The sequence below is a fragment of the Microtus pennsylvanicus genome, chromosome 17, assembly GCF_037038515.1.
Source record: "Microtus pennsylvanicus isolate mMicPen1 chromosome 17, mMicPen1.hap1, whole genome shotgun sequence".
NCBI classification, from domain to species: domain Eukaryota; kingdom Metazoa; phylum Chordata; class Mammalia; order Rodentia; family Cricetidae; genus Microtus; species Microtus pennsylvanicus.
The window spans coordinates 4550971-4576142 of record NC_134595.1 but is presented as its reverse complement, the minus strand read 5'-3'; the positions used below and the strand labels follow the sequence as shown (position 1 = coordinate 4576142).

The 25172-nt window shown below is 43.1% G+C and overlaps 1 protein-coding gene across 1 annotated transcript in view; it reads left to right on the top strand.

Moving 5' to 3' along the window:
* Positions 1-25172, top strand: part of Dytn (dystrotelin) — a 61324-nt gene that overhangs the window by 10963 nt on the left and 25189 nt on the right. The window contains exons 4-9 of the mRNA XM_075952102.1: positions 1049-1134; positions 1887-1987; positions 18683-18754; positions 18978-19141; positions 22231-22342; positions 24397-24527. Of these exons, the coding sequence (XP_075808217.1) occupies positions 1049-1134; positions 1887-1987; positions 18683-18754; positions 18978-19141; positions 22231-22342; positions 24397-24527 (666 nt within the window). The remainder of the gene's footprint in view (positions 1-1048; positions 1135-1886; positions 1988-18682; positions 18755-18977; positions 19142-22230; positions 22343-24396; positions 24528-25172) is intronic.

Sequence of the window (25172 nt, the reverse complement as noted above, 5' to 3'; positions counted from 1 at the left end):
TGTGGGTTTAGCATGTGGGTGCATAAGCATGTATTTAGTGTGCTGGTGCATGTACATGTGTTTAGTGTGTGGGCACATGTACGTGTGTTTATTGTGTGGACACATGTGCATGTGTTTAGTGTGTGGGCACATGTGCGTGTGTTTAGTGTGTGCTTTGCTGAGCTGGAGACGTTCCTCTGCTCTTTCTCAGTTGGTCTGAGGAAGAGGAGGAGGAAGTGGAGGAGACAATGAACGATGCTGACATGAGCTTGTCTCCCCCGGGCAAATTCCTTATAATTGTTTCTTTCTTAATTTGCAGCTTTTTCCTAACTTCACAAGTAGTAGACAAATCCCCTCATGCTGTCATGATTTCAGTCTCGTTAAACATTAAGCCTTTGAGTGTACTTTCAATTCTGTGCCTGTCTGTCACAGCCTCCTGCCTTTGACAACTCCTAAGTACAGGGTAAGGCACCACAGCTAGTGTGCAGTGCAGTCGGGGGCTAGGCCAGAGCCCACAAGCGGTTTTGGAGGGGACACATGCTTTTAATTTTATTTGTTCGTTTGTTTGTGTTTACTTATTCTAGACAGGGTTTCTCTGTGTAGCCGCTCTGGCAGTCCTAGAACTCACTCTGTAGACCAGGCTGTCCTCGAACTCACAGAGATCCTGCATGTGCCTCCCGAGTGCTGGGGTTAAAGGCGTGCGCCACCGCCACCCCACCCGACTATGTTGTTATTTTTATCCTTATCTTTGCTGTGTGGAAGGCAGGCAGATGAATCCTAAGGGAGTTCGACTGCCCACTTCACATCTGCACACCCAGTCCTTGGCACAGTGACATCACAGAAAAGCATCCAGCAAATGTTTACCCAATGACTTCATGGATAAACTGATGAATCAGAAAACCATGTTCACTCAATGCCCTGCTGTGCCAAGTTCTAAATATGTGAAGAGCCCATGGGAAGAGAGCAGTATGGCAGCATACATGAAACATCCCTTGATGGCCTGGATCAGAAGGCCTTCACCTAAGTAACGCTGCCTTCCCACACTTGTCTGTGATTTGTGGCCCCACAGCACGGGATCGGGTAGTCTCAGAATTCAACCTGTGGCTGCAGCGCTGGTTGCCCTCTCAGGGGACAGTCCTCTTACAAAGTACAGAGGTAACGTGTCAAAGTTAAGTGTGTTCTGAAGTGTGGTGGCTCCCCAGCCCAGTGTGTCATCCTCTCTGCTGATGTCTGAATCCCTGTCACCATGGCTTGCTCTGTGGTATGTGCTCACCTTGGCAGGCTGGGTTTGTTTTTATTTTGTTTTTTGACATTTTAGTTTTCTTTTATGGGTGTTTTTGGCTGCATTCATGCCTGTATATCATGTAAGTGCAGCATCTGCAGAGACCAACAAAGGGAGGTCAATTTCCCTGGAACTGGAGTTACAAATGGTTCTGAGCCTCCTTGTGGAGACTGGGAACCAAACCCAGGACCTCTGAAAGGGCAGCTAGTGCTCTTCCCCGCTGGGCCAGCTCTCTAGTTCTTGTCTTGTTAATATTTAAAAGAGATGCTTACATTTATGAGGATTTCGAGATTTTCTTTTAAAATCCATGCTTTTCAGTTTTGCATTGTTTGGCTGCCTTGACATTTATGATTTTAGAGATTATCCAGAAACCACTAATTAATTGGGATCCTCACCTGACTGTTCACCAGCCTCCAGCACAGAGGTCTGTTATCACCAGGGAGGGGGTAGAGGTTTAGGGTCTTAGTTACTGACGGATTGCCCTTGAAGGCCTTCACGGGAACAAGCAAACAACAGGAACATGACTCCACATATCTTTTATATTCACAAAGAAGCTTGCCCAAATCATGCACTCTTCACGGACACAGGGATTGACTAAAGGCTTCTTTGCCCTTTATGTGTCTAGCTTTTTTTCAGCTCTATGCAGAAAACAACAGGAGAGGCGGTGACTCCCGAGCCCGCATGACTCGGAGGGCTTTGAGAGCCTTCCTAACAGATCTACAGCGGGTAAGTCCCAATCCTCATGAGTTCTCAATTGGTGTCGGTCATATCAACCCGCTGTTTCTGTCAGTATTTCCACAGTGTCAGTTCCTCTTTCTGTAGCAAGCCTGACCCATCCCTGTGTCTTCCTCTGCATTGAACCCGTGAGCTTTCCTGCGTGAGCCACCTTTTTGTTACAGAATTCCTCAAGTGGCCAACTTAAGAAGCAGAAAGTTTATCTCGCCTCACAGCCTATGGTCGGTTGTCCCTGTTGCTCTTGGGCTGTGAGAAATGGAAACATGGTGATGGGAACATGGGTGAGAGGAACCTGCTCATCTTATGTTAGGCAAGAGAGAGGAAGAGAATGGAATCCCTTAATACCCTTCAAGGCTTCTCCTTAATGAGGTCCATCTCTTAGCACTTCTTCTATTTCCTGTGTCTCTAAGCTGCAACTATGCCTTTAATACATGCTCTATGGAGGACACTTAAGATCCAACCATAACACGCTCTCATTCCCAAAAGTTCTTCATAATCTGTTCCCATTTACAGCATGAAGCCTATACTCTGTAGCAGCGGAACAAAACTTTTGTAGTTTGACTTAACCCTTCTCTTTAAAAACAACAAATTTCTGACTCTCTTATAAAATATCTGCTACTCATCAGTTAGAAAAGGTCAACTAAAAGGAAAAAACCCAAGGTTTAGAAAACATTAAAAATGAGTTTTCAGAAGGGCACAAAACTGGTGTTGTACAGAGAGACAGGTGATTTTGCTTTCTCGTCCTGGTGTTCTATGTGCACCATACACCTAACTTCTAAGAACGGGAGTGCTCAGAGAGAAGTGCTATAAAAACCAGAGGAGCTTAGGTGGCTGGATGCTGCGCAGTGGACCTCGGATTCCACCCTCAGCACTTAGGAAAGAGAGAGGCATGAGGAGAGAGTCCCAGTGATGTAAGTAGAACCCCTGTTGGCCGGCTCTCCAGGGCTGCGCAGGCAGAGGACACAGCCACGGGTCTCTAGTTTGTTCCACCCTTACCTCCTGTCCATGAGCAAACACATACGTGCTTTTCAGATACACACCCAACTGTCTGTAGCCTTTATTTTACTCATATTGCAGAGGGATGCTATTTATGTGGGAATGTGCGAGTCTACTTAAGACTCACTTAGGACTGCTTGTTCTATTGAATAAATAAAGCACTTTAGTAATAAAAGGCAAAAGTGTAGGTTCTGGAGATCTCAACTCAATTCCTCATGCTTTCTTGGCAATGTAGCCTGATGAATTTCTTTGCGTAGGATTCCTATAGCCTGGTGTCGTCCTATCCCATCTTAAATGAAAGCTGTGCCTTTGCTCTTTCGATACTGCTCCATGAATCCTGTAGGCCTTTCTCATTCCATCCTTTTTCTTCCATCTTCTGGGACACTGTGCTTCCGAACCCCTGTCTGGAGTCCACACATTCATCTCTCTGCTTGCCCAGTTCTGCTGCCTTGTTGTGCTTTCTGTCTTGTTCCTTGAACTTTTCTGCTCTTGTACTTCCATTTGTCTTTTATTTCTCTTAGCTTTTCTGATGTTTCTGAATTGTTTATATTCATTTTCCTGTGGTTTGATGAGCTTTCCTGAAATGGCATTTAGTATTTTGCAAACCTTCCATCTGTCTGTCACATTTGAACTGGTCACTGTCTGCTTCCAGACACCGTTTCTCTGGTGATTCTTGATCCTTACGATCAAGTTTTGATGTCTTCATTTTGAAGAAGTAGGTAACTCTCTTGCTTTCCTTTTTTGTTGCTATAGCCAAACACCATGGCCAAGCCAACTTATAAAGAAAGCATTTAACTTGAGGGTTCGTGGTCCCAGAGGGTTGGACTCCGTGGCCATCATGGTGGAGATTGTGGCGGTAGGTAGGCAGACAGGCAGGGTGCTGGGGCAGGAGCTTGAGAATCACTAAGCAAGGAATAGTTTACGGAGAATATCAGATTTGGGTGTTGACAGCGGAGGGGTTACCTTCTTTCCTGGTGTCCTAAGAAGCTGCTAGTTCTTCATTTTTGGTTTATAAGACTAAAGTAATTAGCATACAATTGGGATATTAGGTTCATTTTCATATTAGACCAAAAATCAGAACAAACATTGGTATAATGAAGACATAAGTGATGGAGGTTAATTGACAAATAGTAAGAAGGATTCTACAGGGTTGCCCAGAAATCCGTGGGACTCGGTATAGGGATTGGGTCATTGGACAAAGTATAAGACGACATTGTTTTGAGGTGTGAAGGGATGGAGGAGAGTTAGGATGAGAACTGAGAAGACCAGGGCTAGTGTGCCTCCTTGTTTGACGGGGAGAGATGGGAGAATAACACAGGCAAACGGGAAATATTCAAGTTTAAAATGGGAGGGGTGTTGAGTAGGCTGACTGAAGTGTAGTTATCAGGGTCCCCTAAGAGATCCAGGAAAATAGGGCTACAACTGTGAGGGGGAAAATGAAGGCGTAAGTCACAAACAATGCCACACCAATGTGGGATTATGATTAATAGGGTGATATTTATTTAAAGGGGAAAAAACTTACAGATCACTGTCCCAGGCAACGGCCCTCTACGCAACGCAACCAGGAGTCTAGTCGCCGGCGGAGCAGGAAGTGAAGAGAGAGAGGAGAGGGAAGTGGCCGCTTTTTTAAAGGGAGAGAGACCACGCCCCAAGGGGCTGGTATCTCAGCGGCGATAGGCTGGAGGAGTGGGAGGACCTCCCGCAACACCTCCCCCTTCTGTTTAAATAAGAGAGTTCTAAACCTACTATGAAATTATATACAATAAGTACAAATATCCTATTCTAACTAGCTTAGGTCTTGTATAATAAATAACTTGGCCAAGTCATGAGAGAAAGTAACTACATTTATATAGTCTTCAACCCCATCAAAGATCTGAGAAGGGAAATAATGTTACCTGGGTAATTAGGAAGTTCAGTAAAACAACTTCCAAAACATGCAACAAATCACAGAGACAACTAGCTACCTAGGCAATCACCCAAAGTCACATTAGCAGCGTTGAAGCAACCAACTTTGGCTAAGGCCTAACATAACTGACACACCATTTTCAAAGGCAAGCAACTTTCAAAACTATCTTACCCTGTCTTGGCAGGATAAGACAGCCCTGTTTTATCCATTGATGCATGCTCTGTATCTTTGTCAGTGGTTGAGGTATGGGCATTTCTTTGCCCCAAGGCCAGTTCTGCCAAAAGGAAAGGCTCCAGGTGGAGTGTCTTTGGTGCTCAACATTCTCTTGGGAATAGAGTGGTGTTGCCAGGAGCAATTGTGTCTCACTACCACAAAACTCTGAGTTATATTAAAGGCCATTTTCTACAGCTCTTTGAAGAAGTTGAAGATTATCTATCTATACTGAGTATAATCTCTATATATCTAAAGAACCTGATTAGTCTAATTATAAATGACAAACTTAGATGACTATTAGTCTATATAATTCTCAATATCTATCTAACTTAAAGACTAAGACAATAAACGACTGTGAAACAAATGAGGACAATGACCTCCAAATATAAACAATGTACAAATATACATTGCAGTAGGTAAATATATATCAATACACAAACATTATATAAGTATCTTAATCAGAGGTAGAAATGTACACTGCAATATGGTAAATATATACTATATATATATATATCAATACAATATATGTCAATACATAAAAAATGTTTTAAACAGAGGTAGAAACATGCATGCATACAATAGTCAATACAATTTAACTTTGTATCAATATACAAGAATCTATATCAATATATTTGTCTAACAACAGTAACTCACAATTACAAATCTATTATCCCATCATCCCTCTTTTTTTTTTCAAAATGATCCCTGAGCTTATAAAATTCCTCCCCCAACCCTCAATCGTATACTAATTATAATCAACCCCTAAATGATGTCCCTAAACCCAAGGGCAAACTTTACTGGGAGAGGGGACGTCGTCCTCTAGAATTACTTCCAGCTGTCATGGGGGCGACGTTCTTTCTGGGGGATCCTGTGAAAGTAAAATGATGGTTAAATTTCAAGATCAATGTCTTTTAAAATTGCCAATAGTCTCTGAGTATTTTGTGCAGGTCTGGCCAAAATGTTGTATAAGATGTGCACCATTTCAGCTAACCAAGTTGGAACTGTCTTGTGCAGCTGGTACCCAAAGCAGGTCTTGTTGTAGCTCTATCAGTATCATGACGTCATATCAACCAGGTGGAGTTGTTGTTATGGGGCCCCATCTTCTTCCTGGAAACTTCAAATGTCACTTCAGGAAAAACTCATTGTTCATTATGAAAAACTTAAGCATTAATCATATAGACATATATATATATATATATATATATATATATATTCAATGAAAGACATGATAGATATATTCAATGAAAAGTATGATAGATATGAAGAAAAGCAAAGATGTTTTCTAAACTCATATTTCTTTCTGTCCCATATCATGGCTCTTGACATGAGACAGAAACTCCAGAAACTCTGGGTTTTTCTCTTACTAACAGGCTTGGAATTGGAGAAGGACTGAGCCAGAGTCCAACTTCAAAACCAGCTTTATAAATTTAGAAATATGGTTTAATATTACTTACACAACCCTTTCAGTTTTCTTGATATTTCCTATTGGGCAGGTATTTTTCCATCTGTCAGTATCCAAATATCCAGGGTCCCTTGAATTTTTCAAAGATGAGTGTTTTCCTGTGGAGATAAGAACAGAACCCTGCCCCCATTCTATATGTTTTTCTTACCACCTGTATGAATATCATCATTGTGGATGAGTTGTCATTTCTCCTTTCCAAGAGGTTTCTCCTCTTCAAATCAAAACTTTATTAATTTTGATGGTATCCACAATTTTTCTTCTCCTGTGGAAACAAGAGCAAAACCCCTTCCCCAACGTAGCACATCTCCTGGCTTCCACTGAGAGGTCAGCACATCTTTGAAATAAATCGGTTGATTTAGTTCAGCAGACTTTTCCATTATCCAATGTCTCTCTGCTGCTGTCGTTCCTTTCTCATTAGCGTTAAGAAAATTCAAGGTTAATAAAGCATTATGTAATCTATTTCTGGGGGTATTTTCAGTCCCTTTCTGTTTGTTCAGCATATCCTTTATAGTACGATTTGATCTTTCTATAACTGCCTGACCTGTAGGATTGTTTGGTATACCTGTAATGTGTTTTATATTATAATAATCAAAAAAGCATTTCATTTTCTTAGATACATATGCTGGACCATTATCTGTCTTTATTTGTGCAGGTATACCCATGATGGCCATAACTTCCAATAAATGTGTGATTACTGAATCAGCCTTTTCTGAGCTCAGGGCAGTAGCCCATTGAAAACCTGAATACGTGTCTATGGTGTGGTGTACATATTTTAATTTACCAAATTCCATAAAGTGGAACACATCCATCTGCCAGATTTCATTTCTCTTAGTGCCCTTTGGGTTACTCCCTGCAGGCAACGGTGTTTGATTATAGAAAGAACAAGTAGGACATCTCTTTATAATGTCCTTAGCTTGTTGCCAAGTAATGGAAAATTCTTTCTTTAGGCCTTTACTATTGACATGATGCTTCTTATGAAATTCTGAGGCCTGCAACACACTTCCAATCAATAATTGATCAATCTCAGCATTGCCTTGGGCTAGAGGACCAGGCAGACCTGTATGGGACCGGATGTGTGTTATGTACATCGGACAAAGCCTGTTCCTGATTATGTCTTGTACCTGGATAAACAATGAAGTCAACTCTGTGTCATCTGGTATAAATTCAGCTGTCTCAATATGCAAGATAACTCTTTCTGCATATTGTGAATCTGTAACTATATTAAGAGGTTCTTTAAAATCCCTTAGCACCATAAGGATGGCATATAATTCTGCCTTCTGGACAGAATTATAAGGGCTTTGTTCCACCTTACTCAATTCATCTGACTTGTAACCTGCTTTCCCTGATTTATTTGCATCAGTATAGAAAGTACGGGCTCCAGTTATTGGAGCATCACGTACAATTCTAGGAAGAATCCAAGAAGTTCTTTTTATGAGGTTAAGTCTACCACTTTTGGGATAGTTGCTATTAATTTCTCCCAAAAAATTAGCACAAGCTCTTTGCCACGGTTCATTGTCTTCCCATAACTTCTTTATTTCTTCTGTAGTAAAAGGCACTATAATTTCTGCTGGGTCTATACCTGCTAGTTGACGAAGTCTCAGCTTACCTTTTATAATTAATTCAGAGACTTTTTCCACATAAGTTTTTAATTTTTTACTTGGTTTATTAGGTATAAATATCCACTCTAAAATAATATCTTCCCTCTGCATTAGAATCCCTGTAGGAGAAATTCTGGAAGGCAATATGACTAGGATGCAGCTAAGATTTGGGTTCACCCTATCCACATGTGCCTCCTGTAATTTTTCCTCAATCATTGTCAGTTCCTTTTCTGCTTCATCTGTCAGTTCTCTTGGACTATTCAAATCTTTATCACCATCTAAGGTTTTGTTTAAATGAACTACTAGATCAGGTGTTATCCCAACAGCTGGTCGTAGACTGGAAATGTCTCCTAACAATCTTTGGAAGTCATTAAGAGTCTTTAAGCGGTCTCTCCTAATTTGTGCCTTTTGCGTTTTAATTTTCTCTAACCCTATTCTGTAACCTAGGTAATTAATAGAATTTCCTCTTTGAATCTTTTCAGGGGCAATTTGTAATCCCCACCTAGGCAAGACTTTCTTTACTTCTTCAAACATCCTTTCTAAAGTATCTTTATTTGAATCAGATAACAAGATGTCATCCATGTAATGATAAATGATGGACTTGGGGAATTGTTTACGAATTATTTCCAATGGCTTACTTACAAAATATTGGCACAGTGTAGGACTATTGAGCATACCCTGTGGGAGGATAGTCCACTGATATCTCTTATTAGGCTGAGAATTATTATAAGTAGGCACTGTGAAGGCAAATTTTTCTCTATCCTTTTCTTGTAACGGTATAGTGAAAAAACAATCTTTCAAATCAATAACTATAAGAGGCCATCCTTTTGGTAACAGAGAAGGCAAAGGAATTCCAGACTGTAGTGGGCCCATAGGTTGAATTACTTTGTTGACAGCTCTTAGATCTGTCACCATTCTCCATTTACCAGATTTCTTTTTTACAACAAACACAGGAGAATTCCAAGGGCTGGTTGATTCTTCAATATGGTGAGCATCTAGTTGCTCTTGCACCAGCTGTTCCAATGCCTGTAGTTTATCTTCAGCTAGAGGCCACTGTTTGATCCATATTGGCTTCTCAGTTAGCCATTTTAAAGGTAGGGCTGTTGGTACCTCTAAAGGTTTGGTATTTGCTGTATGTTCTTGTACAGCCTGAATGGCTGGTGACCTTTTTCCATAATACCTCATCATATCCTTCCCCGAATTATGAATTCCTGGAAATACAGGAATGTTAATCTGGGTATTCCATTGCTGTAGCAGGTCACGGCCCCATAAATTTATGGCAATATTGGCTATATATGGCCTTAGTCTTCCTATTTGCCCTTCGGGCCCTATGCATTCAACCCATCTTGTGCTTTGTTTTACACGAGATAGGGTTCCAATTCCTAGGAACTGAACATCTACCTCTTGAAGAGGCCAATTCGGATGCCAAGATTCTGGGGTAATGATACTTACATCCGCACCTGTGTCTAATAAGCCTTCAATAAAAGTGCCATTTATACAGACTCTTAGCTTTGGTCTTTGATCATTAATAGAAGTCTGCCAAAATATACGTTTACTCTGTCCTACTGGGTTTTTTGACTCATCCTCCACACGTAATTCATCATTTAGACCAGTATTACTTTTTACAGCAGAAATTGGAGCTTTTAATTTTCTTGGTGAGGCACGTTCTCCACTGTGACTGGGAATGACTGGGCCACTGTTGGCTTGGGGGCCTGCGAGAGGCCCCCCATGGAGTTTCCCAATGATATCGGATTGCCCCGTCTATCTGTTGTTGACCTACATTCGTTGGACCAATGCCTGCCTTTACCACATCTCCTACATATACCTGAAGGCCGAGGTCTCCTATTTTTGTCATTCCCAGAAGAGATATTATTCCTAGAAATTCTTTGCCTGCAATCCCTTTGTAAATGTCCTAATTTACCACAATTAAAACACCTGGCAGTTTGATGTCTCCTCATTGCTTTGGAAATCACTTCTCCTACCCAAGATTCATCATTATAGCTAAACGTCTCAACATTCATCGTATGCTGAATCCATTCATCCATAGGTGCTGATCTAGACTTTAAAGGCCCAATTATCTTTTTGCATTCTATGTTTGCATTCTCAAAAGCTAGAGATTCAAGAAGTATTCGTCTAGATTCTGGGTCTGTTACCCCTATGTCCAGAGCCTTAATCAATCTTTGCAAAAAGTCAATAAAGGGTTCTCTCTGTCCCTGCCTAATTCTGGTATATGATTCAACCCTTTTTGCTGGATCTTGTATCCTATTCAAAGCATTTAAAGCTGCTTGGTGACATAGACACAGTACTTCATCATCATAAAGAGCTTGGACCTGTGGATCAGCATATTCTCCTGCACCAAGAATTTGATCTTGGGAAACCTCAATACCTTTTGCTCTTCCTTGCTGTTCCATATGTTTGGATTCTTCTCTGAAATAAATTCCAAACATCAAGGAAGGTCCCTTATCTAAAACTGCAGACACTAACTGATGGAAATCATGGGGGATAGCTCTAGCATTAGAAGCCCAAGTCTTTATCATTTCCTTTACATATGCATTGTGCAAGCCAAAATTAACAACAGCTTGCTTAATTTCTTTCAGATCATTCATTGCTATTGGTGTCCATCTAGCTTCTCTGACTCCCTTTGAGCCTTTAGAAGTTGACGCTTTGTCAGAATCAAGTATAGGGTATGTCGCTAGAACCCTGGGTAAGCCAGTTCTAATAGCTGGTGGAGGCATTGTATCCTGTCCTTGTGCCTCCTTACTCTGTTCACCAGCTGCAATAATTTCTCCAATCTTTTCAAATCTTTTTATCATTGTCTCTCTTAAATCCTGAATCTCTTGACCTGTATATATTTCCAGTGATTTCACTGAGGTATCAATTTTTTGGTCCCCATTCTGCACCTGTGATTCCAAAGCTTTAATTTTTTCCTTCAAAGATAACATGTCCTCCTTAGACTTTTCTTGTATATCATGTAGATTCCCATCTTGGAGGTACATTCTGTCTGTTACCTTATCAAAACTTTGTGATAAACTCTGAAGGTCAAATTCAATAGCCTGAACCCTTTCAGGTAACTTTCTAATACCCTTGGATATGGAATCAATTTTGTCTGTCATAGTATCCACTTGTTCAGATAACCTCTGATTTTCAATAATTTTAATCCTGTCAATTAGTTGTTCATTATTAGTTCGTAAAGATTCTATCATTCTTAGGAGTGCCATATTCTTCCTTAATGATAGAATATGAAAAAGAAAACTGAAGCCTAGTAACAAGCAAATTAAGGTATTCCCATAATCATATAGACCTTGTATGATGTAATTCATTGTATTAGTAAATACAAAATTACTAATCCATTGTATTAGTGAAAACAAAGCAGTAAAATTTGCGTTAGAAACGAAAATTGCCATATTACCTATTGTCCAGCAGGTGGCGCTGTTGCAGAATCGCGATGAAAACATGGTCCTGTTTCAGTGCCTTAGTAGATGTTAAAAACTGGAAAACGCAAGTTTCTCAACAAAGTAAATGTAATTAAATCAATTCCAGAGATGGAACCAGAAACCCAGAATCCAGGGGTAGAGAAGAGCAATCTGGAAGCTGCTTATGCCTCCACGTGACAGAGTCACCCTGAGGGGTTGCAGCTTTCAGCAACCGCGTGCTCTGGTTCGCGCCACTTTAAGAGCTGTGCTTGCAAGGGAGATTTAAAAACAACTCAGAAAAGAGCAAACCACGGGAGGCCAAGGCCGCCGCTGCAAGGCACAGGCAGCGGCTGAGGAAGCAAGGGCTCCCGCCAAGCCAAACTTGCGGCCGCCAAGCCGAACTTGCGGCCGCCAAGCCGAACTTCCGGCCGCCAAGCCGAACTTGCGGCTGCGAGCCGGGAGAGGTTCTAAAACCAAACGTTGGGTGCCAAAATGAAGGCGTAAGTCACAAACAATGCCACACCAATGTGGGATTATGATTAATAGGGTGATATTTATTTAAAGGGGAAAAAACTTACAGATCACTGTCCCAGGCAACGGCCCTCTACGCAACGCAACCAGGAGTCTAGTCGCCGGTGGAGCAGGAAGTGAAGAGAGAGAGGAGAGGGAAGTGGCCGCTTTTTTAAAGGGAGAGAGACCACGCCCCAAGGGGCTGGTATCTCAGCGGCGATAGGCTGGAGGAGTGGGAGGACCTCCCGCAACAGGAAAAGGATAACAATGAGACACCTAAGGACATATTTGATTGTGTGGTAGGGGAGAAATGGATTATTATTTGCACCAAAATCTAGGCCAGATTACATCTGATCCAAAAACATGACTTAGAGACAGAGAGCGAACTGGGAATGTTATGGGCTTCTGAAACCCCAAATCCCATCACCCCTCACTGACACAGGGCCATGCCTCCTAATTCTTCCTAAACTGTTCCACAAACTAGAGACCAATTACTCAGAAATCAGCATATGGAGACCATTCTCATTTAAACCACCATAGCAGCTGTTCCAGTATCTGAAGTCTGGTTATGTCCTGTAACAGTAACCTGTCTAGAGTATCTAGACAGATTCGCTATTGTGGTCCTTAAGCCCATGAACCCTGTAGCCATTGCACTGCCGGGAGATGTCCTAAGCCCAGGATCATTGTAGCCAGCACGACTGAAAACTGGAAGTCAAGCCTTGTCTTCTAAGGTCTGCCTACCACTGAGAGCTAGTTATTCAGAGAACAAGATTACGGCCATCAGCCAGAAACAATACAGGATCGACTCTGAGTTCATCTCACAGGAACTAAGCACGGATCTGAAGACCGAGCCCACGGGCACTGGTCTTGCGTCAGGTGCTCTGAAGCAGTCTACTGCTGAATTTAATGCAAATTGTTCTACCTACCTCCTTCTCTTATCCCAACCAAATGTTCTGTAGATAATGTTCTACCTTAGGCTAGTGCAGGGCTGACACTGATGGTGTAAAACGGCCATCCTTGCCTTCTTTAATGATTCCTGGTGTATGCACACGGGTGTGCCCATGAGCGTATGCATACAGAGGACTGGGGGAGACGTCAAATGCCCAGTCCTGTCACTTTCTACCTTATTCCCTTGAGATAGGCTCTATCACGGACCCTGGATCTGGTCAGCAAACCCAAGCAATCCTCCTGCCTCTGCTCCCACAGTGCTGAGATTGTAGGCACCGATGAGGCCACAGCTAGCTTTTGACATGGATGCTGGGCTCTGGGCTCTGGTTTGCAGGTTTAGACAGCAAAAACCCTACCCACCGAGCACGAGCTCTAGCTGCTCCTGTTTGTTACTCTATTGTAACTAGGTGCCTGTTCTCTCCCTGTTTTCCTTGGCTCTTGGAAGGCATCTCTGCACAGACAGTTGTTCAAACTGAAGCGTTGTGAGGAGGGACAGTTTCTTTTGCATTCCCTTGCTCCTCTCAGCTCCTTTTATCCTAAGATGTTCATAGTTCCTAAGTAAAGTGATGACTTAAACATTTTAGTGTTTTTATCAGCATAATATTATGTAGAATAATGGGTTTCAATATGACATATACACAATATATTCATACACACACACACACACACACACACACACACACACACACACACACATTTCCCTCTCTTGTTCCTTTCCAGCTCCAACCAATCCCCTTCCTCATTCAAACCGGCTTTCTTCTACTTTCCTGTCTTTCTCTGGGTGTGATTCAGTGAGTTTCATTAGGGTTGTTTACAGGTTTATGGGTATAAGTTTGATATAGGAGAGTGGGGTCCTTACCAATGGGCACCCCTAAAGAAAATGCCCCTTCTTCTTCCAATCATTAAATAACTGTATATACATCTTCAAAGAGGATTGGGGTCTCAGGACAGAATGCTAACAGACCCAATGTTGTATAGGTTTTGTGTCGGTGACCATAGCTGCTCTGAATTTGAGAGAGCAACAGCCTTGCCATGTCCAGAAATCAGCATTCCACACAGCTCTCCCGTTCCCTGCAGCTCTGTATTCTTTTGTGATGGTCCCAAGACCTTGAAGAGGAGGTAATAAAAATGTCCCATTTATGGCTGGGTACTCAACAGCCATTTATTTTCTGCACTCTGACCAATTACGGTCTCTGCAGTCACTGCTGACCATGGCAAACAGCAGCTTGTCTGACCAGAGTTGACAGCAGATTTTAAATTTTTTAGTAAGGTTAAAGTGTTGCTGACAGTGAAGGTTGGGGGGGTCTCGGGAATGATAGAGAGGCATAGATGTTGTCACTCACAGAGACGGGATTCAGCTGTGAGACAAAGGATTAGGAAACAGTTCTAATTACAAAGCAATAGTACATACTTCAAGGGCAAGATGTGGACAGGGCCACGTCTTAGGGATAAGTTCAATAAATTGAAAATAATTCATAAGCTACGGTGGATAAAAGCAGTAGTTTGCAGGATTTGTCTGGGTTTTCCAAGAGCAGGGTTGACTTTTCTGTTGCTGTACGGAGTGTTCAAATGTGTCGCAGCATCAGGGACATGGGGGGAGGGGGGGTGATGTCAATTATGCTAATGCATACATCTTGACTGGCCTCATTGGTTCCACCTGGTTTCAGAAAGGTCCTGTTTTTGTTTTGTTTTTCTTTTGTTACCGGAATCTAAAGTTCATACTGCTCTTTATGAGAGGGGTGGGGAGTTATTGGAGGAAACAGGTTTCTTTAAAGCCAGCTCTAAGGAATGCGAAGGAGATTCTCTGCCTCAAATCTGCCTTGTGAGGTCTTAGCATGATTTTATGGAAGGAGAGAGGGACTGTCCAGAAAGACAATGGGCAGGGGGTCCATGCTCGGGGCAGTGTCTTCTTCGTCCAAGCCTGTGTCTTCTTTCCTCATCGCTTCTGGGAACCACACAGCGGTTCTTTCTGGCAGCCAGTGAATGAGAACCTCTAAAGGCTTCTTTTCAGCCAAAAGCATCATGAAGGAAGAATGTGCTGGCTTAGGTTTTGGTCAACTTGACACAACTAGAATCATTGGGGGGCGGGGGGAGAAAACCTTAACTGAGGAAATGTCTCCATCATGTGGGCATGTCTATAAGGCATTTTCTTAATAAAACATTGATATGAGAGGACTCAGGCCACTGTAGATGCACCATGCCTGGGCAGGTGGACCTGCGATATGCAGGAAAGCAGGCTGATTGAGCCATGGGAAAACACCTGGCAGGTGGCTTCCTTCCATGGTACCCACCTCTGTCTGTGTTTGAGTTTCTGCCCTGACTTCCCTCAGTGATGGACTGTGATGGAGAACCTGAAAGTCAAATAACCCTTTCCTTCCCAAGTTGCTTTTGAACATGGTGTTTATCACAGCAACAGAAAAGCAAACTAATCCAGAGAGCAGGGGCCAGGTTTTGTGATGTCCTGGTGTAATGCAGCGTTGCCCCATAAACTTCCAGTTGCTGTGTACTTGACTCTTACTCTAGGCTACACAGCCTGACTCAGAAATGCCAGCTAACAATATTAAATACTTCAAGGCTCTTCTGGTGGTTGTGGCAGCGCCCAGATCCTACTGCAGGCTTTCTGCCATCTGAGGCATGTCTCGGGCAACCGCCACTGCAGATGTTCCTCCACGACAACTCATGTCGCAGAACGCAAGCAGGTGGAAAGCCAGGGGCCTAACCCATCAGACTGATAACAGTAGCCAGTTTCAAAGCAGATATGACAGGAAGGACCTGGACAGAGTGGTATTTCCCCTCTCCTCTTGAGTCCTGGTGTTCACCTCCTGGCTACTGCTGATGGCTTCAAGTTAACTCCAGTCTCCAGGGATTTTAAATCAAGGTCAATGAGGGCTGGAATAAATGCTGGCTCCTATAGCCTGTCCTTCCTGTGAGCATTAGCAGGCTCTGAGAGGCTACTGGGACGGAGAGCTATAATTTGCATAGTAAATTATCATCCCATTGACTTCCATTATGAAATCTAAGACGGATTCCTTCCTTAGAAAACCCCAGTCCTCACTATGTGATTCAAAATCATCCCTTAGGAATGCTAATTATCATTTTGAGTGCCATTCTGCCCATGCCAGCACGTCACCTAGTCACATTTAATTCTTCTCGAAAGAACACCTGCAAGAAATTAGCCAAATAATTCACAAAAACTTTCTGAAGGTATTTAAAGGGGAAGCACCAGGTTACATCCCACTACGGTGGGGAACTTTTTTTTACTGGTGCTGGAATCACAGAGCTGGTGATCCCAGGGCTTTCTCCTGCATATTTCCATGTGAACTGAGACCTCTTTCTTCATTAGGGGTAGAAACACCAGAGAAGGAAGAACGTTGAATCAGCAACGCTCTTACTAAGTGTCCCAGGTAGTTCATCAGTATTCAAAAGATGGGAGATGAATGGTTGTTGTTGTTGTTGTTTGACTAAATAACGTTGGGAGTGGTTCTTTACTCTCTGTCTGTGACAGGGTTATTATCAATTTAAAGCACACGCCATCTTGTTACCAGTAGCGAATGTTTGTTGACTTCTGTCTGGCTAATTGTCGGCAAAGAGGTTTTAAGTGCCACTTTCCTGATTGGGAGGACGTTTATTTGAGTTGATGGACTCAGCAGGGGGTCCTTGCAATTACAGCAGTGTATCCAACAGCCTGAGCTGGGCAAGGCATCAGATGTGAAACTGGGACTCCTGTCCAAATGCGAATAAGTGAAGGTGACTGGTATACACATCTATGCATACAGAAACCAGAACCAAATTCATCGCCTTACTCTTGTAGTTACCAACCCCAATCCCCACGCAATGAATGTGGTTGAAAGGTATAATGGAGGGACAATGGAGTTATTGGAATATCTATAAAATATAAATAAGCAAATAAGAAAGAAAGTCTAATGAGCTTTGTCCCCTTAACGGAAAAAAAGGATTTCCAGAGTGAGACCCCAACTGTGCAATAAACTTGTTTTTTTGTCTTGCTCAAAAATCATCTCTCAGTGATCATTTAATCTATTTAGCTTTAAAAACAACAAAAATTATATGTACAAAAGATGTTAAGTGTGGTGTGGTGTACACACGCCTATAGCTCCGGCTATGGAGATGAGGTGATAGGATTATATGAACTCAGGAATTTGAGACCACCCTTGCAAGACCCTATTTAAAAAGAAAAAATAAGAAAGGAATGAAAAAAGAGAAGAAAAGAAACAAGAGAAGGAGGGAGTGATGGAGAGGGAGAAGAGAGGGCGAGGAAAGGGGAGAGATGTTACATCATGTGTATCACAGGTAACACGGCTGTGCGTGTTTAAGGATTACCACAGTCAAGTAGCTTGGACACTCATCATTCCCACAGTCACAATTTGTGTGTGAGCACAGATAAAGATCCCTCAATTCAAAGTCAAGAGAGCAAGAAACATCATTAACAAGTCACTGTGTTGTGTGTTAGATCCCCAGAACCTAATCATCATAAATTGTAAGTTTATACTCTTTGAGCCGTATCTCCTGGTTTTCCTACTCCACCCTCAACTCCAAGAAGCCACACTCTACTCTCTGTTTCTTTATACTCATCTCTTTAGAGTCTCCATGTAAGAGAGATTATACAGTATTTCTGTGTCCAGCTGATTTCATTTTTAGCATATATTTCCCAGGTTCATCCATGCTATAGCTATTTTTAAGCGCCAGATAGCATCCATTAATGTCAACAAACACCTCAGTCATTCTTCTATCTTGGCTGTCTTAAATAAGGCTGCAGTGAATGTGTAGATATCTCTTCTTGACATAGTGACATCATTTCTTGTCAGTTCTTCCTTTCAATAATGATGACTACCAGCCCATTTCAAAGACTGGAGTTACGGTTTGCATATGAAGTATCCTCCAAAAGACTCTTGAACTGAAAGCTTGGTACCCAACTGGTAGATCCAATCACTGAGAAGTGACTAGATCCTGAGGACTCTGATCTAACTGATGGCTTAGATATGTTTTGAATGGATTATTTGGTAGAAACTTTCTTATTTAGGGCCTAGCTAAAGAAACCATGTAAAAAGAGATCTATTCCTATGGGCCTCTCATCCCTATGCTCCCCGGTCACCGTGAGGTCTGCCCAGCCACAGCCTTCTGTCTTGTTGCTCTACCTCACCACAGCCCAGAAGCCATGGACCGAAGCACAAGCCAACCTCAGTCTCTCCTGCTTGAAGTTCTTTGTGTCAGATATTTTGACATAGGGTCAAAAGAAGTAGTGGAATTGACATGTATTCAAACGAGACAATGTGAAAATTCTTGACAAGCTATTGCTTAAAGCCACCGTGAACCTGAGAGCAGAGTCACTGTGACCTCCATCAGGGGAAAAGGAAAAGAAAGATTAAAATAATCTGCCTGGGATTCTAAGGCGTCAGACAGCAGACATCTTCCCTCGCTGCCTCAGTGCCTTCCTTCTGCAGTCTTCCTCCCATCTTTTTTCATTCATTGTTCCAACTCAAGCATTGCACAAAACCTAAAGCTTACTGATTTGACCGAGATGACACCTCTGTTCCCAGATGTCTGGTATTTGCTGCTTGCGTGTCCTCCATTACTCAGGCACACTAAGTCCACTCAGTAGCTAACATGAGCTTGCCTTTGCAGATTCCTGCTGTTGTGGGAGAGAGCTGTGCTTTGTGCCCTGTGGAGCGTGCTGTCCACAGCTGCTTCCGAGGGGTGAGTAACGTAAAATATCCCTAGAAACCGGTGCAGGTGTCTGAAGAATTTGCTTAAATTAGACTTCAGGCATGCTCCAGGACAGCCTGAGCTTGGAGGTATCCTTCCTCCAGCTCTCACATGACTGATTTCCGTAGCAGAACAGATATGGAACCGGGGGGGGGGGGGAGAAAGGGGGCACATCCCGCCTGGAAGTGCATCTCAGCCTGCTCTTCTTTCCCAGGTGTTGAGCTCTGGCATCAAGGAGGAGAAATTCTTGTCTTGGCTACAGTCAGAGCCTCTTATACTTCTGTGGCTCCCAACCTGCTACCGACTGTCAGCCTCAGAAATGCTCACTCACTCCGTGCGGTGCAGCACATGCAGAACCTTCCCAATCATAGGACTGAGGTACAGTCAGCATCGTATTTCCTAAATGGTCATGTGGTAGACGGGTTCAACGGAGCCACATAGATATAACCTCTGGGATCCTTCCTATATATCTGGAACTTGCCTTTAGTTCAATAATCAATTCCCTATCTGAGGCATCCTGGTTGAAAATAAACTTATTTCCTCTAAACAATGAAATATTAAGTTCTTCCACTGACTCAATGCTCTTAAGTAGCCAAGTTTTCTTCCTCTGAAGCAGTGGCTTTCAACCTATAGATTGTGACCCCTTTTTGGGGACTCAAATAACCCTTTCACAGGGGTCACCAATCAGATATCCTGCATATCAGATTCCCTGTATATCAGATATCCTGTATATCAGATATTTACTTGCAACTCATAAAAGTAGCAAAATTTCAGTTATGTAGTAGCATCAAAATAATTTTATAATTGGGGGTCACCACAGCATGAGGAAGTGTATTAAAGGTCAAAGAATTAGGAAGACTGAGAACCACTGCTCTAAGGTACACTGTCTTTTGTTCCAAATAAGCCTTTTAAAGACTTTGGAGCTACCTACAAGAAGTTTGTTAAACTGTGGTGGCACACACCTTTAATCCCAGCACTCACAAGTGGATCTCTGTGAGTTCGAGGCCAGCCTGGGTCTACAGAGCGAGTTCCAGAACAACAAAGGTTACACAGAGAAACCCTGTCATACCAAAAAAAGAAAAAAAAAAGAAGATTAGGGTGTAGGTTTTCCATAAGTTAAATAACAAGGAAGTAAACTCAGAGATGCTGCCAGAGCTTTGAAGAGAAGGAGATGAGAAGTCTGACCAAGCAGGGCAAGCCATGAGCCATGAGCTACAGGCCCAGGCATGCGCTGTATGAGTGAGGGTGAAGCTCCAGGACGTCCAGCAGCTAACAAGGTACAGGGTCCTGGGAGAGGAGGGAAGCCGGAGCCCTCTGTGCTCACGCTTGCTCGCTTTGTCCTACCTCTCCTCTTGTAGCTCCTGATCCTCCACGGTTCAGACATTAACCACATTCCCACAGGCATGAAGCAGGTCTACCGAACGGCTAAAAATCTGGAAATCAAGTTGAAATTTTACTGAAAAGCTAAATTGAGTTTGCAATGGATTTGGAAGGTGCAACAAAATCTGACTCGTATAAACCTCTTTGCAATTATCAACTTAAAACAATAAACCATGTCAACAGGAAAATAAGTAAGCAGGACCAAGGAAAGGTTTATATTATAGTAAAACCTAAATTTTCCTACCATGTACAATGTGTTTCTCAGAATCAATGGAAGAAACAAGATTGGAAACAGAGACGGGGGGTTCCTGGGGTCTGGTGGCCAGCCAGTCTAAAGGAACCAGTCAGCTCCAGACTCAGAGAGAAACCTGATCTCAAATAAACATCTAACACCAACCTCTAGTGTCCATGCACAGAAGTGCACACGAGACATATAGAGCAGAAATTACCCCTCCTCCAAGAACTGAGTCCCAGATGGGCTATCAATTATGGTCTATAAAAAAGTAAATTATACAAGACTGAGATAAGATTGGAAAAAAAAACCTTGGGTTCTCTATTTGGTAAAATGATCAGGAAACTAGCTGTCTTATCCACTCAGCAGCCTTTCTTGTCAGTCTAAAGGTGGTCTCAGAACTTGAGGGAAGTTAGCATATTGTTCAGACAAGCTAACTGTAGCTGTCTAAAGGTTGGACAAAGCTGCCAGCTCAGATAGGTAGCTCATCCAATAATCCGCATTAAAGAGAATTTCCATCTTGTACACTTAGATGAGTTGATTAATTTTCAAAGCTTTGCAAAACTTTTGCAAGGCCAAGTAAGTGGTATTTACTAGGGCCCTTGTCCTGCTGCAGAAAGCAGACCGTTAACTTAGCTTCATTTAGTTCACATTCACTGGTGACCTACCATGTGCCAAGGATCCTCCCAAACCCTGAGCTTGACTGTCCAGTGCAGCAGCTGTCTCTGCTACAGCTAGGAACGGCGGTGTTATTATTAACCAGTGGCCACCCCACGGATCCTCCCAAACCTGAGCTTGACTGTCCAGTGCAGCAGCTGTCTCTGCTACAGCTAGGAACGGTGGTGTTATTATTAACCAGAGGCCGCCCCATCTTCCTAGCCCTTCAGTATTACCATACTATCTGAGGGTTAGGAGAGATCTCTCCCTGAGCACTAACAGCATGCCTCAGTGTTTTCTCTTCCTCTGAACACAAGGAGATTTAAGATTCAGAAATTAAGAACAAAATTCTGCCATCTTAACATGTCAAGAAACAGGTGAGCTGCTCACACATCTCCTGGCCACTGAAGAACCCCCTCCCTCCATCTTTTCTTCCCTATGCACAGACTTTTGAGGAAAAGCATGGGCTTGTTTCGAAATCTTTTATCTAAGATTTAACTTTTTCCCCTAGCATCAGGAGCTCAGGTTCAAGATTATCATACCTTGTAATTTCCAAGAGAATTCTTTATTCAACTCTATCAAAAATGCCAAACTTCTTTTTTAAAATTGGAAACTACACTCAAAATATTTGACTGCTCATGTAACTTTGCAAAATATGGCCAGAGCCTTGAGGGTTTCTCTCGAGGCTGCAGCCCCTAAGACGCCGCCTATGCAAGGCCCTTGGTATTTGGGTAGTGTGGGGAAGGAACATAATTCAGACCTTTAGACTGCAGTTTACTGGGTAAAGACACATTAATAAAATGTCTTATAAAAAACTCCATCAAGGCTGGTGAGTTGGCTTAAAGTGTTGGCCTCTAAGCCCGACCACTTGAGCTTATTCTCCAGAACTGGTGTGGAGGAAAAGAATCAACTCCTAAAGTTGTCCTCGGACCTCCACACATTTGCCATGGCCCATGAATACATACACGCACACACACGCGCGCGCGCACAACACACACACAGAGTACTATTAAGATAAGGTTCACGTTTCTTTGAATAAGTAAGCACATGGGTTATTTAAACTGTCAGCTTCGAGAGACAAACTGTAGCCACTGTACGATCCGGCACCTCCTGCGTGGTTGGGATGCTCATTCTCTGCTTGAATTCCATTCGTTTGCTCTCCTGCCAATAGTGACATAAGCCGCATTTCGTTTGGCAGATACCGCTGTCTGAAGTGTCTCAACTTTGACATCTGCCAGCCGTGTTTCTTATCTGGTCTCCACAACAAACCCCACCAGAAGCCCCACACTGTGGTAGAGCAGTGTGTCCAGGTAACATCTAAGGCAGCGTGGTAAAACTTTCACTATCCCAGTCTTACAGGACATCCCATTAAAAACCCTTTTCTTCCATCAATTAACAGTTAAGAAGCTGGAAAAAGGCAAGCTCCGCCTTTAGCATTTCTCAGTATGCCTGAGCCCATATGATGGAATAGTAGCACATGCTGTTCGAAGATGTCGTAATGCCTTTCATTTTGTTTTATGATTGACACCTGCCAAGAGTTTAAAAACAAATGTGCCTTATTTACATTGCAAGCTTTTATAGATATTTTTGGAGACAAGAACAGGCTTTCTAGGCTAGAATGTGATCACTGATATCAAGCTGCGCATTAGGAAACATCTGTCAAAGCCAGAGGGACAAGCATTGAAAACTGCAGTGACAGAAAAGGGTGTTGATTTGCTGAGAATAATACGACAAAGCTTCCAGTTGTAGTATACTTTTAGAAAGATTTTGATATGACTTTCCCTGAGTCCTAAGTATCCCTCCCCCTCCAACTTTCAGGATAAAAAGAAAAAAAATGTCTAGGTTTTCACTGAAAAAGTAAAGCTTTTTGACTTGTGACTCTTTTAAAGAAAATCGTTAGTAACCAACAATGATTTAGTTCATTTAGTTCTAAGATGAAAGAAAAATAAACTGCAAAAGCATTGTGCTCTTCCTAGGGGTGGCTGGGAGTTAGGGTGACGGGAGTGGGAAATCGTTGTCTCTTTAACTACCCATTTCGGGTGAATCTGCACAACGGAGTGCCTCAAACACCACTGCAGTGAAGCTGCAGGTGATTGCTTCCGGTCCTCTCTCCAGGAAAAGCAGACTCCTGAATTTTACTAAATACCAGCACTGGTTCATTCCCTCTGGTCTTCCACGCCAGCCCTGGAAGCCTGCCACTTAATGGTGTTACAGCGACACCGTGTGGTCATCTCGTTAACACACTCTAATTTTTAAAAGCTGGACGCCTTCAAATTGAACATCTTTGTTTCTTTATCCTGAAGTTCCTCGGGTGGGCTGGATGGAGGGGTTTCCAGTGATCCACTATCTACTGAAATTGCCTACAGCAGTAAACCTGGGAGGGATGTTTCTAGAGATAAAAACACAGCTCATCACCTTGTTCTTAAAGGAATCCACATCACAAATGTGAACGATCATAAACCCAATACAGTATCGCTCCTTCTCACAGCTTTAGAGTCCTGTTTCTTTAAGAAGCAGTTATTTACTGAAGCAGTTTGGGGCATTCATCACTGAGGCTTATGCTACTAGTGGGTTTATGCTTAAATGATATGAAGAAACTCTAGGAGCAAGGGATATCATCTTCCAAAGCATCAAAAACAGAAGAATTGATTACCAACACTTTCATCATGGGCTAACACTAAGGAATTAAGGCCATGTTTAAATTGATCTGACACCCTTTAAGATTTTTATGGACTTGATTTTATGATATTTGTGTGTGGGCACGCATGTGTGCAAATAGCCAACGTACGGAAGGCGGAGGACAAGTTCTCCCTTTCCACCATGGGTCTGGGCATCAACCTTGGGTGGTCAGGCTTGGAAGCAAGTGCCTGTAGTAATAAGGAGTGGCAGGGCTGCGTCCCCAACACCCCAGCCGCCTACTCGGCTAGCTTTTGCCCCGAAATAATTACACGGACACTGTATTCTTTTAAGCACTGCTTGGTCCTTTAGTTCTAGCCCTTACTGGCTAATTCTGATATCCCGATCAACCCATCTCTAATAATCTGTGAGCACCGGTCTTACCGGGAAGATTCTAGCCTACGTCCATCCTGGGTTGGAACTTCATCGCGTGTGTCTGCCCAGGAGCCGGGAGCATGGTGTCTCTCTGAGGCTTCTGCTCCCCAGAGGAGAGCTGTCGAGTCTGAGCTCACTTCCTCTTCCTCCCGGCATTCTGTTCTGTTTACTCCACCTACCTATGTCCTAACCAATAAAATGGGCCAAGGCAGTTTCTTTATTAGCCAATGACCTTCCTCCATCAAGTGCCTGTCCCCACTGAGTCCTTTCGGCTGCCCTTCAGTGTCTCTTTTAATGGTTTTCACTTCCACAGATGTCAGCAAAGGAGAACACAAAGCTCCTCCTCAAGAGCCTCAGAAACAGCCTGCCCCAGAGACCCGACAGGACAAGAGCCTTGGGAAGGCAGTGGCTGCTGGACCAGCTGTCTCCACGGGATGCGGCTAGGTGTGTAGCCTGGGTCCACAGTCAGCACATAAGATATCCACAGGTTTTCTCGCTCTCAAGTTTAGTTTGATTAGCATATATTAATCACACAGAATGATGGGCTTATAATAGCGTCTTCATACATTCCTATTCAGCACCTAACCTTCCCATGTCCCCTCCACTCCTGCGAACCCCTTCCTCTTCCAGAGCCCACCTTCTACCTTCTGTCTTCTTTCTTTCATGTATGTCTTTCTTTCCTTTCCTTTCTTTCTCTCCACCGCCTTGCCCCAGCAACTTTCAACTGAACCTTCAGGGAGTCCTGGGGCCTCGAGCCCCTCTTCCCCTGTGAAGAAATGCTGGTGAGGCCGGTCTTGGGAAGGTCCTGTCTCAGCAGGCTCCCGGGGGACAAGAGTGCAAAGGGGCAGGCTGTCTGGAAGACCGGGCTCTACCCGCTCCATCTCGTTCTCTTGCTTTTCCGTTCTGCTTCCTCTTTTATGATATTCCCTGAACCTCGGAGGAGGAGATACAGAGGACCCATTTAGGGCTGAGAACTCAACAGCTGCTTATTCTGGGCGCTCGAGCGGTGGGCAGAGGATAGAGATTCAAGAACATTCTCCCTCTGTAAACAGCGGTTAGGTTTATGGGGAACTGAGAGGCAACAGTGCC